At 55.0% G+C, this 17514-nt stretch overlaps 2 protein-coding genes across 3 annotated transcripts in view; both read right to left on the bottom strand.

The window, feature by feature from the left end:
* The window catches only part of Myo15b (myosin XVB), a 37760-nt gene extending 25586 nt beyond the window's left edge, over window positions 1–12174 (bottom strand). The window contains 14 exon segments of the mRNA XM_051180632.1: window positions 784–909; window positions 4126–4257; window positions 4441–4536; window positions 5863–5995; window positions 6069–6127; window positions 6220–6333; window positions 6988–7149; window positions 7250–7529; window positions 7675–7778; window positions 8393–8489; window positions 8899–8973; window positions 9109–9218; window positions 9430–9493; window positions 10184–12174. Of these exon segments, the coding sequence (XP_051036589.1) occupies window positions 784–909; window positions 4126–4257; window positions 4441–4536; window positions 5863–5995; window positions 6069–6127; window positions 6220–6333; window positions 6988–7149; window positions 7250–7529; window positions 7675–7778; window positions 8393–8489; window positions 8899–8973; window positions 9109–9218; window positions 9430–9493; window positions 10184–12174 (3543 nt within the window).
* Window positions 12175–16437: 4263 nt separating this feature from the next.
* Window positions 16438–17514, bottom strand: part of Llgl2 (LLGL scribble cell polarity complex component 2) — a 35051-nt gene continuing 33974 nt past the window's right edge. The window contains exons 23-26 of one of the 2 annotated variants that reach the window (XM_051180611.1): window positions 17296–17343; window positions 17085–17130; window positions 16938–16999; window positions 16438–16723 (exon numbers count right to left, since the gene is read on the bottom strand). In XM_051180611.1, the coding sequence (XP_051036568.1) occupies window positions 16716–16723; window positions 16938–16999; window positions 17085–17130; window positions 17296–17343 (164 nt within the window). In that variant the 3' untranslated portion in view covers window positions 16438–16715. The remainder of the gene's footprint in view (window positions 16724–16937; window positions 17000–17084; window positions 17131–17295; window positions 17344–17514) is intronic. The other variant, XM_051180620.1, reaches the window with a different exon arrangement.

The raw sequence follows: 17514 nt of genomic DNA, 5'->3' as shown, positions 1-17514 counted from the left end.
TGCAAGGCCAGCCTGGTCCACAGAGTGAGACTCTGTATCAAAAGCAAAACTACAAAGCATAAACATATTAAAAAAACAAAAGAAAACAAAAACCAACAGACTACATGGGGCTTCAGAGATGGCTCAGCAGTTAAGAGCCCTGGCTGCTCTTCCTGAAGACCCAGGTTTGATTTCCACCATCCACATAGCAGTCCACAACCAATTATAACTCCAGCCCAAGAGAAGGCTCAGTGGTTAAAGGGATTAAACTTCAAAAGCCAGGCGGTGGTAACGGCGGCGGCGGCCGCGGACACCTTTAATCCCAGCCCCTTAGAGACAGGCAGATCTCTTGAGTCCAAGGCCAGCCTGGTCTACAGAGTGAGTTCCAGGACAGCCAGGGCTACACAGAGAAACCCTGTCTCCAAAAAACGAGAGAGGGGGGGATGTAGCTGCATAATGAGCTAGGCCAGTAAGATGCCTACTCCTGAGTTCGAGAGACCCAAAAGTTCAACACCCCACTTGTTCATGCTGTGGAAGGAGGGAACTGACTCCCAAAAGTTGTCCTCTGACCTCCACATGTGCGCAGTAGCTTACAAAACTGCTGCCCCCCCCACATTAAAAACAAATACATCTGTAAAAATGAATACTATCCTGATGCTCAGAATTGGGTGCGGCCTGAGGCTCAGGTGGAGCTGTGCCACCCTGCCGCTGTCACTTGGTTGGTGACTCAGTTTGGGAGGGGCAGACACTAAGGTGATGTGGCCTTACTGATTCGCCCTGGAACCTGTGCGCATGAACAGATACCTGGTAGGTGACGGGCCCAGCATAGTGCCTCACTGTGAAGATGGGGAGGGGCAGCTGAGGCTTGGTGTAGCTTGGGTGGTCACCATGGTGATAGTGGCACTTCTGGAGGAAGGTGTGGTCCGTGGCCTGGCGAGGAAAAAGGCACACACTTTCCTCAGGCTGCACACATGCTGCTGTTCCCTGGCTGGACCTCGTTCCCACCTGGAGACCCCAGGACCACACTCCCTAGACAAGGAGACTTGTCTCTGCACATCTATCTCTTCCTCAGACAGGAAGAGTCAGTGAGTCTGTAGCGGGGTCCCTAGAAAACACACTCTCTCTGTCCTCTCTCTCTCTCTCTGTCCTCTCTCTCTCTCTCTCTCTCTCTCGATGACTGTACATTTGGAACAACTGAGTAGTACCAGTCAGGATCATGTCAGGCCCAGGAGCCGTCTCCACAGGCCCTAGATGTGGACTTTCTGAGGAAGCCCGAAGGAGTTAACAGGAAATAGAGTCGGGCGGGGCCTTTGACACAGATGTCAAAGCCATCCCAGGCAGATCCCACAACTACAGCTTCTCAAGTCCTTACAGGTTATGTTATATAACCTAAGGGCTGGCAAGATGGCTCAGCGGCTAAGCGCCCTGGCTGCTCTGCCAGAGTGCCTGGTTCAGTTCCCAGCTCCCACACGGATAGTGGCTCATGGTTGTAACTCCAGTCCCAGGGAAGCTGATGTCCTCTTCTGCTTTCCCCATGTCCCAGGTACACACGGTGTTCAGACCAAACACACCCATACACGTAAGATGTTTAAACCTTTTAAAGAGTGACCCTGGGACTTCAGAAACACCTGTGGTAGCTTTCCTTCATTTGGAGACAGTGGCTTTGAGTTCACATTGATCCTCCTGCCTCTGCACCCAGAACCCTGGGGATTAAAGGTTGTGCGCTATGCCTGGCTGGTTTTGGTTTGGTTTGGTATTGTCTCCTGTAGCTCAGGCTAGCCTGTGTAGCCGAGAGGATCCTCCTTGCCTCTACCTCTGGGGTGCTGAGATTACAGGTGTGCACCTTTTGTCAAAATCCCTTCAAGGGAGGAATGGGCAACACCTGCTCCTTCTCCTAAAGTCCCTGTGGGAAAGCAAGGTATGATTTCTCCAAAGTCCACCCTGGGGAACCAGCTAGTTTACCAGGCACAGATGAGGAGTCACTCAATGAAGTGTGGGCGCTCCTCCCCAACAATCTAACCCAGCATCCCAGAACTTTCCTGCAGCTATGTAGAGGTTTCCCTCCCTGTTTCCCTGGCCTATAAATGCTAGACCACATGCAGTGAGGGCCAATCAGTGCCGAATTGAATACAGGTGTCGAGGTAAGGTAGGCGAGGGTCTGGTGACCCCCCCCATCCCTCTTGTGGGGGATCATAAACAGTTAATAACCCACCTGGAATGATCTTTTGCAAGGAGGCACAGCTGAACTCCCCAAGACGGTGATTGTTCCCACAGAGCATCATCACCGCATCTACTTTTATACCGTGCTGGGGATCGAACCCAGGGCTCTGTGCCTGCCAGGCAAGCCCTCTGCCAACTGAGCTATACCACTGTCCCAGGGTCCCTTTATTCTCGGTGTCTACCCTTCCAGCCTCAGTTCCCAAAGGTCTGGGTCTTATACACGTTCTTGTGACCCCACAGCACTCACTGCCCATCCCATACATAAATGGGATTCTCATGTATTTATTGTGAGAAAGTCTCATATGCCAGACTAGCTGGCAATGGACTGCCTAGCCCAGCCCAGCTTTTCCCGCATCCTGAGTGCTGGGGTGTGCCATCATGCCCAGCTGATTTATCTTTATTTTTACATTTATTTAATTTGCTTTTTGGGACAGGGTTTCCTCTGTAACAGCCCTAGCTGTCCTGGAACTTGCTCTGTAGACCAGTCTGGCCTTGAACTCATCTGCCTCTGCCTCCCCAGTGCTGGGAATAAAGGAGTGTGCCACCACTGCCCAGTCATTTTTAAAACTTAATTGTTAGACTCACTTCCTTTTTAACGTGTGTATGTGTGCTTGCTTGCTTATCTCTGTGTGCGGCACATGTGTGTCTGGTGCCCATGGAGTTTCAGGAGGGCATCAGATCTCCTGAAGCTGAAGTTATATTGATGGCTGCCAGCCACCATGTGGATGCTGGGAATTGAACTTGGCCCCTCTGCAAGAGCAACGTGTTCTTTACTGCTAAGGGATCTCTCCAGCCTCTAGGGGAAGAACTGAATCTTTTGTGTCTGACCTTTCCCCTTATAAAGGTCCCTACATGCAAATCTACCCCTTCTTTCATTACTAGTGAACCACAGATAGAATCAAAGCCCTTCAGACAGTCCATCTGCACCTCAGCCTAGTGTAGAGGAAAGATAAGTCACACTGACTACACTTGGTAACCAAGAGTGTCTGTTCCCTCCGGGAGTTCAAATACAGGGTGGCAGAGGCTAACCTGTAACAGGGAATATTCACACCCAATAGCCAGTTATTAACCCAAGAAGCATTTGTAGCAGGCTGTTGGTGGTGCATGCCTGTAATCCCAGTACTTAGTATGTGGAGACATAAGGATCAGGAGTTCAAGACCAGGCAAGTCATATACATGAATTCCTATCTCAAAACAAGACTAAAGGGCTGGAGAGATGGCTAAGAGCTTTTGCTGTTCTGGGCCCAGAACCCACGTGGTAGCTCTCAACCATAGTAACTCCAGTTTCAGGGGATCCAACAACCTCTTCTGATTTCCACGGTACTAGAGAATGAGGGAGAGAGAGAGAGAGAGAGAGAGAGAGAGAGAGAGAGAGAGAGAGCACATACACACACAAAACATTCATACATACTGGGTGGTGGTGGCACATGTCTTTAATCCCAGCACTCAGGAGACAGAGGCAGGTGGATCTCTGAATTAAAGCCAACCTGATCTACAGAGTAAGTTTCAGGACAGCCAGGACTACACAGAGAAACCCTGTCTTGAAAAAACAAACGACAGACATTGGTGGTGCCTTTGTTCCCAGTACTCAGGAGGCAGAGGCAGGCGGATCTCAGTGAGTTCAAGACTAGCCTGATCTACAAGAGCTAGTTCCAAGACAGCCTCCAAAGCCACAGAGAAACCTTGTCTCGACAAAACAAACAAACAAAAATATTCATACATTTAAAATGAAATGTTTTAAGAAGCATTTGGTGTGAGCCCAATGCTTTCCCTCTTGAATGGTTCTTCCCTGGGCTGTGCAGAAAGGCTGGGTCTCTGGACCTTATAACCTGGTTGTCTCCCAGGAGATCCTGCTGGCTTCATCGTGGCTGCTTAGGGCCCTCATTCCTTGTTCCTGGCACTGAGCATCACTGATGACAGGGATACCTGGGATAGCCATGTCTGGGAGTCCAGGATGCTCAGGAGGCTGTGGGGCTGGCCCACCAGGAGGTCCAAGCAGGACTCCCTCGGAGGCCGGGGAATGGGCACCCAGCTCAGCATCTCTCGCTGGCATTCCTCCTAGAAACAAACAGTATTTGATAACTCACAGCCCACATTTGTTGTGTGTGGGGTAGAGATCACAGAGCTATACAAAAGAGATTCCCCTCCTCTTACGTAAGTGGAGGTTAGGAAGGACTGAGCCTCCCCACCCATTATGGGGCAGCGCTCTGTCACCTGCCACATCTGTGCACAGCTCCCTACCTCCTCCTGGGCCAGCAGCCTCTGGCTGGAGAAGAGCTGCAGACGCTCGCTGGCCAGGTTGCTGCACAGCTGCTCCAAGCTGTTCACCCGAAGTGCCTGGGAGATGTGAAAAGCACAGGAGGTCGGGGCAGGGCAAGTGGGGCTTCCCTCCCTTCTCTCCAGGGCTCTAGCAGGAGTGGTACCCCAGAACTGAGACTTCAGTCAACAGGGACAAGCCTAAAGGACACGGTGTTGGTGATAGGTCATCTTAGCACAGCTGTGCACACTCACCCACTGCCTTAGCGCGGCTTGCACACTCACCCACTGCCTTAGCGCGGCTTGCACACTCACCCACTGCCTTAGCGCGGCTTGCACACTCACCCACTGCCTTAGCGCGGCTTGCACACTCACCCACTGCCTTAGCACGGTTGTGCACACTCACCCACTGCCTTAGCACGGTTGTGCACACTCACCCACTGCCTTAGCACGGTTGTGCACACCTGCAAACATGCACCAGAACACACATGCATACAACCCTTCCCATCCAGGGCAGAAGTGGCCATCAAGGACATCCCAAAGAGGGCAGGACACACAGGGCAGTGAACGGGCAGAGAGCACTGGGGTCCGTTGTGGACTCCAGCCCCTCCCAGAGGGACCCCAGGAGGGCTGCCAGCTCCAGCTGGGGAAGGAGCTTGTGGTGGGGTTTGTCCTCCTCCCAGGAGCATGCAGATGGCAGCAAGTGGACCTGCAGCCCCAAGATTCCCTGCCCCAGCCTCCATCAGACTCCAAAGACCCAACAGGCATGACCTGTTCCCTTTCCTTCCTGGCTCCTCCTCGCCTTCCCCTCCCCCCACCCACCCCCAGGGACACTCAACCAAGATTCCACTCCGTAGGCCCAGAAGGAGCCAGCAGAGAGGAGGGAAAGGACTGGAACCCACTCAAGACACACAAGTTCTCAGTGCTAAGGTGATCTATTTGCCCTCGAGGGACAAAGGACAAAGAATAAGAGGCGAACAAGGGAGAGACGAGGAAAGGGACAGGCAAGGGACAGGCCTGAGGGATATTTGCCCAGGAGACACAAAGGACTGCCTCTGGATAGCGAGGAGTCAGATGTGGACCATAGGCAAATAGGCAGTTTATAAAGGGTATAAAGGGCAAGGGGGAAGCCCCTGAGCTGGGATGAATTGCTTCATTTCCATTGGCCATGTTAATTAGGTGAGCCAAAGGGGGGCTTTGATTGCCAGACCTCAGCAGTCAGCCTCAGGAGGAGGAAGTGGCCAAATAAGGAAACAGACCTCGGTGGCTACCTTTAGGAATGGTTTTTAACAAGGGGGGAGGGGAGGGTGTAAAAGGCAAAACCTCCAGCCTGCTAGAGCCCTCCAGGGAGGAGCTGGAATGAGATGGGCACCGCCTGCCCTGCTCGTCCCGCTCCCAAAGGGTGACCTCAAAGCCGAAGGCATCCACAACAGTGATGGTGGCCACACCGTCCACCTCCCTCGGTGGAGCCAGCAGCATGTTGATCTGCTTCAGAAGCCAGTTGAAGAGCCTTGTGTACAGGGTCTTGGCCAGGGCGTCCCTGCAGACACGGTAAGTGAGCCTTGCCCAGCAGAGCATCTCACCTGGCTCCTCTCTCCAATTCCCACGGTTACCTGGCATCAATAGCACTTCCCACTGGCAGAGATGCAGAGACCCGGCCATAGGGCGTGTCCTGGAGACCAGAGAAATGCTCAGGATGTCGGGGCCATACCCACAGGAGCTTCAGGTTGCTCTTCCCACCTTCCCAGCACTCTTGGGACTCACCATGACCCTCTTGGTGACCGCCCCTTCCAGGCGCTCTGGTGGCACTCGTAGGAGCCGGGCTACCAAGTGAATCTCAGCCCAGCTGGACACAGCAGCTACCTCTTGGGATCCTCGCTGGACAGAGGGGGACAGAAAGAGCTTTGCTTGTGCAAAGCCTTGTTTTATCCAGCCAGCTGCCTGTTACTCAAAGGGCCGACAGCAGCCAGCTGTGGTAGTGCACACTTTTAATTTCAGCACTTGGGAGGCAGAGACAGGTGGATCTCTGTCAGTTCGAGGGCAGCCTGGGCTACATAGTAAAACTCTGTCTCAAAATAAATAAATGGCCAACAGCACCAAAGTGCTCTGGACTGAGGTGAGCCAGGCTCCAGGGCTGAAGGCCCAGAGGGTGAGCCCGACTATCTTTTCTTAGTGGTCAGGCAGTTCTGGCCAGTCCCTTTCTCTTTCTGCTACCTTATTGCTGGAGGGACGACATACCACTTAGGACACACTGTTGACATGAGAATTGAGTTTCTTTTAAAAAGTACCAAGGGCTTCTCCCTTGACATCATCAGGCAGCATCTTCTCGCTAACTCCAGGATATCTGAAGAGTGACAGCTTAGCACAAAGGCACCGGGAGCGGTACAGAAGGACCAGGGTTCTTGTCTATGTGATGGCAGCCTGGTGCTTTGTGATTTTCCACACCTTGGCATCATCATTGCTCCGATTGTGCAAACTGCCCATCACTGCCCATCCTATGTGCTCACTGGTCCTGCCCACAGGAGATCCCACCTCTGAAGAAGAGAAGCAGATGTTTCCCAGATGCAGGATGGTGGCCAGCACAGCCCAGACTTCACTCAGCTCCTCTGCACACAAGCCTAGCGCCCTCAGGGCCTTCAGCAGCCCCTTGAAGTCCTGGGCATCCTCTTTGCCCCGAAGTGTGCAGGCTCGGCCCTGCAGAGTACAGAGGCTGTGGTGGGGTATCTCCACAACATCCTGAAAGTCCTTGCTGAACCCTTGTCTGGATTCACCATCCATGAAAGCTTCCCCCTACCTGGTTGAGGTAATAGTAGGCCTCAGGTCCCTGCAGAGAGAGCTGTTCGCGGTCCACAGGGTCCAACCCTGCCAGCAGCTCATAAAAAACATGAAAGCTTCGCTCGGCCTGGGCCTTGGGGACAGAAACTGGCTTGAAGGTGGGGCAGGGTTTAGGAGCTATGGCTCCTTCCAACTTTCAGAGTTGGGGAAGGGTGGGTAGGAGGCAGGTCCTTACCTGAAACACTACTCTGGAGGTCTCAAGCAGATAGTGGGACACAGAGGCTCCTACGGTGACCCCCCTGTGAGCAAGACACAGGGTGGGCATGTCCAGGAGCACTTCCCAGAAGGGGCCATGCAAGGGCTGAGGTGAAAGGCAGTATCCTAACGCCCAAGAAGAGTACCAATCGCAGGTGTCACAGTGCCCAGTGACCCCCTATCACTCACTGATGCAGGCAGAGGCGCAACTCCTGGCCAAAGCGGCTGCCATTGGCGTTGAGGATGGTCTTGGCGTGGCCAAAGCTGCTGAGCACGGGCAGTATGTCCTCTAGCTGTGTGAGGGTTGGGGCACTCGTGTATACGTAAGATGGCCATAGCACCTACTACCCACTGTGAGTTCTCTATACTGCTGGCTGTGTGGACCCCTGCGGGGTCATCCCAACCCCCCCCCAATAAAAGGGCGGAGGGAGAGGGAGAGTGCTCCTACAATGTCTGCAAGGCTCTGGGCTCGTCCCCTATAGTACATAAAATGGGCGTGCTGGTGCACACCCGTAACCCCAGCACTCAGGGAAAGGCAGAAATGCAAGGTCATTGTCAGCTACAGAGAAAAGTCTAGACCATCCTGGGCACGGTGGCTCATGTCTTTAATCCCAGCACGCGGCAGGTGGAGAGAGAGGCAGGTGGATCTCTGAGTTCAGGGCCAGCCTGGACTACAGACAAAAGTTCCAGGACAGCCAGTACTACACAGAGAAATTGGGTCTCAAAAAAATAAAAAACAAAAACAACAACAACAAAACCCCACCACCACCAAAAATAATAAATAGTAAAATAAAAAGGCCCTACCCTACTCCCCTGCATCAGGGAAATATTGGGGCCAATGCACAAGAAGCCACAGGCTTGGAGAAATGGTCTGAGAAATGACTGTTTGCCTCCAGTCAGACCTCACCTGAGCCCCTCTGGCCTCTGTCTGCTTCTGACCCAGGCTGCTTAGAAGCTCCACGATCTTCTTGGCAGCCTCTGTCTTCCCTGAGCCACTGTGCCCCCTGCAAGAAAGAGGGGTGAAGGATGGGAGGGAGCACGTGGGAGGGAGCACTTGGGAGGGAGCACTTGGGAGGGAGCACTTGGGAGGGAGCACGTAGGAGGGAGCATGTAGGACTGCCCCACTGAGCCCAGGCAGCGACTGTGTAGGGAGGAATTGACAATGTAACAATATACCTGGTTCATGGGCACCAGAAAGAAGTGACCCGCAGGGGCACACAGGGGCACGCAGGGCGGGGGGGGGGCACGCAGGGCGGGGGGCACGCAGGGCCGGGGCACGCAGGGCCGGGGCACGCAGGGCCGCCTCAGCACAGTCCTGAGGGTGGCTTCCTGAACTGCTGCCCGACAGTGCATAGGAACAATAGTTAGGGTGGTGTGCGGTTCAGGCAAGCATCCCAATCAGCCGTGACGTACACCAGGAGGATACAGGCGTCCTGTCCAGAGCTCTGAGACAGGCTGTAGGCTGCTGCCCCGATGGCAAAGATGTGTCTGGGGGGGGGGGTGAAGGACAGTAGAGCAATGAGAAGGTGCCAGGAGGGCTGTCTGGGGCATCCTAGGAACAGGCGATGTGCCCACAGGCTGGAACTCACTCGGGAAGACGTATTTGGGGGCAAAGTCACATACGGTGTGGTGTTTGGGGCCTTCCCGGGATGGTAGCTGGCCAAGACCTCAGGTGAGAAGAGAGGCAGTGGCTGGTACGGGTTCAGAGCGAGCAGGAGGGGCCCCCCGAAAGTCTGGTAAAGAAAGCAGAGGCTCTTATGAGAAGGGGTGAAGGGGTATGAATGGGGAGCTCCGATGTACCCCAGACCGGCTCTCATGCATGTCTTGTGGGACCCCAGGTAGAGCCGGCGTTACACCCAGTCTAGGGGTGAGGAGAAGCCCCCGGACCGCCAGGGATCCCCTGCCCACGGAGGAAAGGGAATCCATCCATGCGGTCCCCCTTACATAGATGCGGCCCAGGTGGAACCTCTTCATGAGGCACAGTAACACAGAGCTGTCACACACCAGCCTGTGGGGACAGCAGGACAAGGGCGAAGTTGCTGGGAGTCGGTCCTGGCCTAGCTCTGCCACATAGCTTTAGGGAAAGCCTGGGCAAGCTGGGCTCTTCAGTTGTAACCCATGCCCTGGGGGTGAGGGTGTGTGTGGGGTGGGGGCTGCTGGTCAAGAGAGATACTCTCTGGGCCAGCCAGGAAAGGAAGTCCCTTGCCTGTCAGTGGCACAGGCCTGTAATTTCAGCGACTTGGGAGTATCACAATTTCAACTCTTGCCTGGGCTTAACAAAACACATGGGGGGAGGGGTGGAGTGGGGGTGGTGAGCAGCAAGATGGCTAAGCATTTCCCCCAAAGCCCCATAACCCGGGTGCGATCCCCAGAAACTACGGGGTAGGCAAGTTGTCCTCCGACCTCCGAGTGTGCACTGTGACACTTAAGAGCCCCCTCCCCCATTAAAAATAAAGAGGGCTGGGGCTATATGTTTCAGGACCAAATGCAAGAGACCCTAGGTTCAGTCCATAGTAAGTGTGTGTGCGTGTGTGCGCGCGCGTGCGTGTGCGTGCTGGAGCTTTGGAAGGGCACCTTTGGAAGAGCAAAAGCCCCTGTTGCCTCAGTAAAGTTGCATACGATTTTCAAAAGTCCAAGGGTGGATGGAGTATGAGGAATTACGAGCCAGGAGTGGTGGATTTGGCATTATGCCCCTCACCGCAGCCGGGCGAGGTCCTCAATGTCTTCCAGGTGCTCTGGGAGACTCCTGGTCTCAGCACCGGGGAAGGGTGGCATCTCTAGGCTAAGTTCCAGGGCCTTTTCCAGCGCTGCCTCAGCATCATCCTCTGGCTCCCACCGCTCCCTTGGGGACCTGCAGGGGCTATTCTGCTGCAGGCGAGTCTCCAAGGTAAGTTGGGGTAGCAGAGTATCAGCGCCAAGTCCAGGGTCTGCGCAGGGAGTAGAGCCCTGTGCCCAGTGCACCCGACTCTTCACTTCCAAGGTCTCTGGCTCCGCTCCGCTCTGATTCTCCTCCGGTGGGGTCCCACTGGGGACAGGCGGGGAAAAGGAGGGAGGCTGGTGGTACCCGACCACGCCTTCTTCTCTAGCCCCTTGCTCCTCCCTGTACTCTGCAGCCCCTGCATGAGTCGAAACGCGGCTTTCTCCTGAGCTGCTGCTGCACGACTCCTTCTCCTCGCTGTGGATCCGGGGAAAGACCACCGCGAACTTAGGATCTGGAGTTGCATCCTCGATGGCTGATGCACCATCTGAGCCTGAGCTCTTCAGAGCCTGCCGAGGGCTCGTACTGCCGCCAGGGGGAGACCGCGGCAGTGCCTGGAGCACCGCCCGACAGGCCAGGCAAATGGTTCGCCAGCGCGGTGGCCTCCGCACCCCTTCCCGCGCCTCGAGCGCCCTCTCGCGGCCGCGCTCCTCACGCTCCTGCGGGTTCTCCCTGAGCGCATCGCTCCGACGTTGCTGCACCCGCAGCCGCAGCCAGCGCAGGAGGCCCAGAGCCTGCGCCACCCGCTGAAACCGCGCCTTGAGACCCACGCGGAGGCCACCCGCGAGCTGGGGAGACGCACCAGCCGGGGCCCTTGCACGCAGCTTGCGGAGCACCACGAGTGCAGCCAGCGGGCCCGGGTCCTGGGGTCGTTGATGCCCTGCACCTGCTCCCTCTCTGGCTCCCGTGCCGCTCTCGCTCACAACCCCCTGCATCTTCCCTGCCACCTCTCCGACCCTGGGGGCCTCCGCTGACTCAGGCTCCGTGCCCTGCAGCTCAGCCTTTGGCTGCGCCCCGACGTCACTGTCACTGGTGTCTGCGATCGCTCTGGAGTCCAGAGGACCCTGGGCGCCCCTGCGGGCGCTTGCACAGCTACTCTCCAGGGAGCTGGAGGCTGCAGCTTCTCTGCCCAGCTCTGTCTCCTGGGACTCGGGGATGCCGCTTGAGGTTCCTGCGGTCTTCCGTGGGCGACGTCCGTGTCCAGCCCACCCAGGACTCGAGTCTGTATCTGTCCTGGAACCATCACTCGCTCCTTGAGGCCCTGTCCCCGACGGCCCTTCCCTGCTCCGGAGCTCCAAGGCGAGTCCTCCATTGTCCTGCTGGTTGCAGCCAGTTGTTTCGGGTCTTCCGATAAGGGCGCCCTCTGAGCCGGTCTTGATTGGCCGTTCGGAAGCTCCACCACCCTGGCTGCTGCTATCCAGGGCCTCGCGGTGTTCACTGTCCAGGCACGAGCTTCCACCGTCCCCGCCCGACGTGTCCCCATCCCTGCCAGGAGTCTCTCCACGGCCTCGCAGAGCCTTAGCTCCGGGCTCCCTTCCTCTCCTGCGGCGGCCGCGCTTGCGCGTCCACTCTTCTTCCCCGGGAAGCTCCCTGTGACTGTCCCCGAGCTCACGGCTCTCCGTGGGCCTGTGGCTCCGAGGACGCTGCGTGCTGCCGTGCGTCTCCCGGGTCTCCAGTGATGTCCCCGCCCCTGCACTTCTGCAGCGGTGGCTCCCCTCCTCGGCGGACTTCCTGCGGCCTCCAGAGGTCCCCTTAGCTGCGGTGGCGTCGGGCTCCTTAGCGGGCCTAGTCTTGTGGGCTTTGCCGCGGGCGAGCCTGCGATCCCCGCTGGGGGCGCCGTCAGCGCTGGCTGACCCCGAGTCCTGCTCCGCTGGGGCTGGCCTCCCGGGTCGAGCCCGGGGCTGCGGCGCTTTGCCCTTGCTTCTGCCCATGACTGCCTTCCCAATGACTGGTTCCTTTTGCCTTTTGATCTGACTGCCCACGGTTGCTCGGAGGTCTCGGTTGCTGGCGCTGTCTGCTCGGGCCTGGTTATGGGCTCAGTCTGTTCCTAGTCTCCCCGAGTCCCCCCTGATAGGCAGCAGCCATCAATAATGCAGAAGGCAGCGGGCCCTGACCCCCGTGGTCAACAATGGAGTGGAGGCAGTGGAAACAGGAGATGTTGCAGCTGTGGACAAAGGCCGTGGACAGGGCAACAGCGCCCGGACTCACCGGCAGCCAGGTCAGCCTGGCACCAGGCCAAACTGAGAGGCCGGGCTCTGCCTCGTTCCCGCTCCCTGTCTGCTGAGAGGGGCAGAGTGAAGCGCTTCTACCTGGGGGCCATCCCGGAGGCTGCGGCCACAGCTACAGGCCTTGCATGGGACACCTGAGAGTTTCATTCTTTTCCCTGTGAAATCCAGTTTACTAAAAAGTGCATAAGACAGGAGTAGACGCCTGATCATCGGCCTCAAAGGCAACTTACCACAAGCAGAAACTTACTTAGTTCATAGATCTTTGTGGGTTCTTTGTCCCGTATTGGGATTGGAACTCAGGACGAGCCCTGTGGATTCCAGGTGAGTCCTCTGCTAACTGAGCTACATACCTAGGCCCCTCCACTTTTGTTGGTGCCAGAGGTGGTGGCACACGCTTTAATCCCAGCACTTGGGAGGCAGAGGCAGACAGATGGCTATTTGCAGCTACACAGAGAAACCCTGTCCTGAAAAAACAAATAAACCAAAAACAAACAACACATACAGCACTTCCCTCCTCTTCCTTTTCAAGTTACTGCATAGCATCACGATGAATTAATGATGTACTGCAGTTTAACCAATTGTTATGCATAGATCTTTTAAAATTGTACTTATCGTGTGTTTACATGTGCACATACCACAGCCCATATGTGAGGTCAGAGGACAGGCACCTTACAGGGGTCATCAGTTCTTTCTCTCCTACACTGTGAGTCCTGGGGGTTGAACCCAGGCTGGGAGGCTTGGCCTTCGTTTTGAGACAGGGTTTCTCTTTGTAACTGCCCTAGCTGTCCTGAAATTCACTTTGTAGACTATGCTGGCCTTGAACTCACAGATATACGCCTGCCTCTACCTCCCATACCACCTTCTATGGCTTTCAAACATTTTTTTTTCCCATACAGGTTTTCTCTGTGTGGCTTTGGAGCCTGTCCAGGAACTCCCTCTGTAGACTAGGCTAGCTTTGAACTCACAGAGATCCACCTGCCTCTGCTTCCTGAGTGCTGGGATTAAAGGTGCTTGCCACTATTGCCTGGCTGTTTGACGGATTTTTTTAAAACTTTAATTTTTTATTTTATTTTTTGAGACAGGGTCTCTGTACACATAGCCCTGGCTGTCCTGGAACTCACTGTGTAGACCAGGCTGGGCCTCAGAAATCAGCCTGCCTCTGACTCCTAAGTGCTGGAATCAAAGGTGTGCACCACCACTGAGCAGCTACTGATGGATTTTGTTTTCTTAATTAAATGTATTCATCTATTTTACATTCCCCTCCCTCCTCTCCTCCAATTCCTTTCCCCTGAATTTTTTAAAAACTGAGCTGATGCCACTTGGTCTCACCTTTTGCTTCTGAGAGGTGAGGAGGGGATGATCAGTGGTTAAGAGCACTGGTTGCTCTTACAGTGGACCCAGGCTGGGTATCCATCACCCATGTGGTGGTTCAAAACTATCTGTAACTCCAGTTCCAGGGGATCTAATGCCCACTTCTGACCTCGGAGGCCAGCAGGCACACACAGTACACAAACACAGTTGCCGGCAAAACACCCATACACATAAAGTAAGGAGTCATCTTTTGCTTACATTATGAACAGCCCTGGGGTATAATTTCACCAGGCAGAATTAACTCCTAGAGGGAATCTTGCTGGACCACAGGCTGTGTGTTTGCAATTTTGAGATTTCTAAATTTTCTTCCATAAGGTTGTGTCGATTTACACTCAGGAGGAGGAAGCAGCTGTCCCAAAGGGCCACAAGCTCACGGGCAGCCCGGCAGCTCGCGTGCCTGCAGACAGCTGTAAGAGGCAATACCCGCTGCCAGCAGCTATTCAAAGGGCGGTGAAAAGCAGACCGTTCACATGGTGGATTCTCTGGCAGCAAGGAGAGCCACACGGAAGAGCACCAGTGATAACATGGGTAACCTTGTGTACAGAATGATGTGTAAAAGCAGCCAGGCATGGGAGGGCGATCAGCATGGATTCTATTGGTAGGCAGGGCAAACGCCACATCGAGAATCTGCAGCAGGACCCCAGGGCGCACATGGTGCTGTGTGTTCATTTCATGGAGATTTATCCAGCTGGCGACTGAGACCTATTACTACAATTTTCTGAAGACAGCACAGAGAGAATCCTGGACAAACAGCAAATTCCACCCATGGGCTTAGTGTGTCCCAGGCACTTTCAACATGTGGCTATGAACTCACTGAGTCCTTGGGGCACGTTCTACGCGGATGCACTCTGTGGGTGAGACCTCCAAGGCACACAGCTTAAGTTAAACTGGGACACCGTCCCAGTCTGGCCCAATGGCTGGGAGGTACTGCCATTACTGCCCAGTGGAACTCTAGCTCCTTGTTGGCCCCTTAACAGCACGTCCTATGAGCTCATGGACAAACTCTCAAACAAACCGAAGTCTCTGTGCTCCCATGGGCTTGCTGGTCCCTCTGGTGACCCAGAAGTGATATATATTAGAAAGTTTTTTTTTTTTTTTTTTTTTTTTTTTTGAGGCAGGGTTTCTCTGTGTAGCCCTGGCTGTCCTGGAACTCACTCTGTAGACCAGGCTGGCAGTGAACTCACAGAGATCTGCCTGCCTCTGCCTCCCAAGTGCTGGGATTAAAGGTATGTACCATCACCAACACCACCGGTATAAATGGTTTTTAAGAAAAAACTTATCTTGGTTTTAATTATGTGAATGTGTGTGTGTGAATGTACACATGCACAGGTGCTCTCAGAGGCCACAGGAGGGCGCTGGGTCCCCTGGAACTGGAGTTACAGATGGTTGTGAGCCACCATGTGGGTGCTGGGAATCAAACCCAGGTCCTCCGGAAGAGCAGCTCATGTTCTTAACCACTGAGCTGTCTCTCCAGCCCCCCCATGTTCTTTTACTTGAGAGTCTCACCCAAGACAAGACATTCTGCCAGGACCCACCAAAAGAAAAATCTCACATGGTTTAAAGTAGCGACTGTCCTCTGGGCTGAGCAGGCGCCATCTTGGAGCAAAGTAGCACCCCTGATGTTTTCTATCAGCTTAGCAGCTGTGCATGAATCTACTGATACTTTAATTATCATCTGCAGCCCATGGCCCCACGGTCAATGCTCTGCTGGCCACTGTGGCCACGGTGTGGAGGGCCTTCCAGTCCCGAAGCCCACGCAGAGCAGGGGCTGAGAAATGTAGGTTGAAACTAAGTCTATTGTTTTCTTTATTGACAAAGGCTTGGAAGTCAGATGGGGTGAAAACCTCCTAGATCAGAGTAGCTGAGAAGCCACCAGCTGACCTTGCCTTTTGGCTGGAGATGCAAAGGGAGACATGTCTCTTCGCTGGTCCCAAAACCAAAAGGAAGAGCCACACTCAAGTCCTTCCTGTGCATCTTCTCTATCCAGATTGCCGGCTTCTCTATGGCCAATTCCTGTCCAGCTACCCGCTAGCTCCACTCCCGATGCAAGGTAAACTTCAACAGTCTGAGTGCCCCAGTATGATCAAATCCCCACAACACATCCCAGCTGGATTTGTTGGCAGTTTACATCCCACATAAAAGGGCAGCGTGCTGTGTGAGATTCTTGCCCAAGTGTCCAGTTGCCCCTACTATCACCAACTCTGCCTCAACTGCACATGGCCTGGGGGGGAGGGGACACCGCTCTGAGGTCCCCGCCAGTGCGAGGTCTCTATTACTACAAGGAAGCTGTCATCCTTGCTGGGTAAAGGCATTTTAGGGCAGTCTGTTGGGCGGAGGAGCACTCTGGGTAACTTCATCTGTGCTCATTAGTTTGCCCGGGGTGGACTTCGGCAGGTCATGCCTCCGTTGGTCATTGGGGCCTTAGGAGGAAGGATGGGTGCTGTTTGCAGCCCTTCCCCCAACAATGCGAAGGCATATTTAGCGACATTTGATGATGGGAGCGAACACTTGCAGAGGAGGTTCCCTGACCAACTCCAGCTGGAGATGGACTCACACCACATCCTCGGGGTGTTTTAGTGAAGACGTAACAAGGCGTTTATTAAAAACTCTGTTTTACTCAGAGGCAGTTAAAATTTATAATTTAAAACCCAACCCACTACAAAAGAGGGGGGGTGGAGAATAAAAACTGTGCAACATTAACAAAGGGACAAGACAGACAAGGAAGGCTCAGGAAGGGCAGCCCAGGGTGGGGTCTCGCTCTCCTGAGGCCAGGAGCAGCAACAGGGTGGCGGCCAGGGTAGACCCTGGCCAGGCTCGGGCTGGAAAGGCCCTCAGTAGTGTGTGCTCATCTTACAGCCTGGACGCTGTCCCATTCACTCTGCTGTGGAAGATGGGGAGGCAGTAGGTCAGGACCATTCTGGGCAGGGTGGGTGCCATAGTCACCCACCCTGAGCCCCCGATACCATTGGTGATCTCCAGGGCTAAGATGGCCCCGGGGGGCTGTTGGGACCTGGGAGGGTGGCAGTTAGGGCTGTCCTCCCTGTCCCTCCCTGGGCAGCAGGCCCTCCCCTCCCCTGCAGGACCCACAGCTCTACCTTCCACATTGCCGAGGCCATACCCCACAGCCGCGCGGTGAGAACGCCAATTGCCATAGCTCCTGAGGTGGTAAAGACAGGGAAATCACCATCCATGGGCGGCCTCATCCTCCAGGTCCCCATTCTCCCAGTACTGTAGTGACTTACCCCCGGTCCCCCTCCAGCGTGCTCTGGATTTCCTTTAGGACCCCTGCTGGATAGGAGAGACCCAGTGAGGCCTGACACTGTCTCTTTTACCAATGGGGTGCCAGACAGGCTTGTCCCCTGGCCCCCAGAAGCCATTCCTGGCTTCCTCTGGCCTTCGAAGCTTTGCTTCCCCCCCTCATGGGAACCTCACCAACCCATCACACCGACTCACACTCATCACTGAGCAGGGCGTGCTCCATCGCCAGGCCAGGCTTCTTCTCTGGAAGGCAGAGTGGTCAGGTGGGCCTGCCCTGGGCCCTCTGCCCAGCCCTCTCATTACAGGGGTTAAGGGAGTGCGTGCTGGAAGCCAGAGCCCCAGATGCAGAAAACCGTTCCTTCCTGCTCCCAGCCTGAACTCATCCTTCCTGCTCACCCTCTCGCCTTACTCCCT

The sequence above is a fragment of the Phodopus roborovskii genome, unplaced genomic scaffold (genome assembly GCF_943737965.1).
Source record: "Phodopus roborovskii unplaced genomic scaffold, PHOROB, whole genome shotgun sequence".
NCBI classification, from domain to species: domain Eukaryota; kingdom Metazoa; phylum Chordata; class Mammalia; order Rodentia; family Cricetidae; genus Phodopus; species Phodopus roborovskii.
The sequence above is the reverse complement of the archived record's forward strand: the minus strand, read 5'-3'. Positions and strand labels throughout refer to the sequence as shown.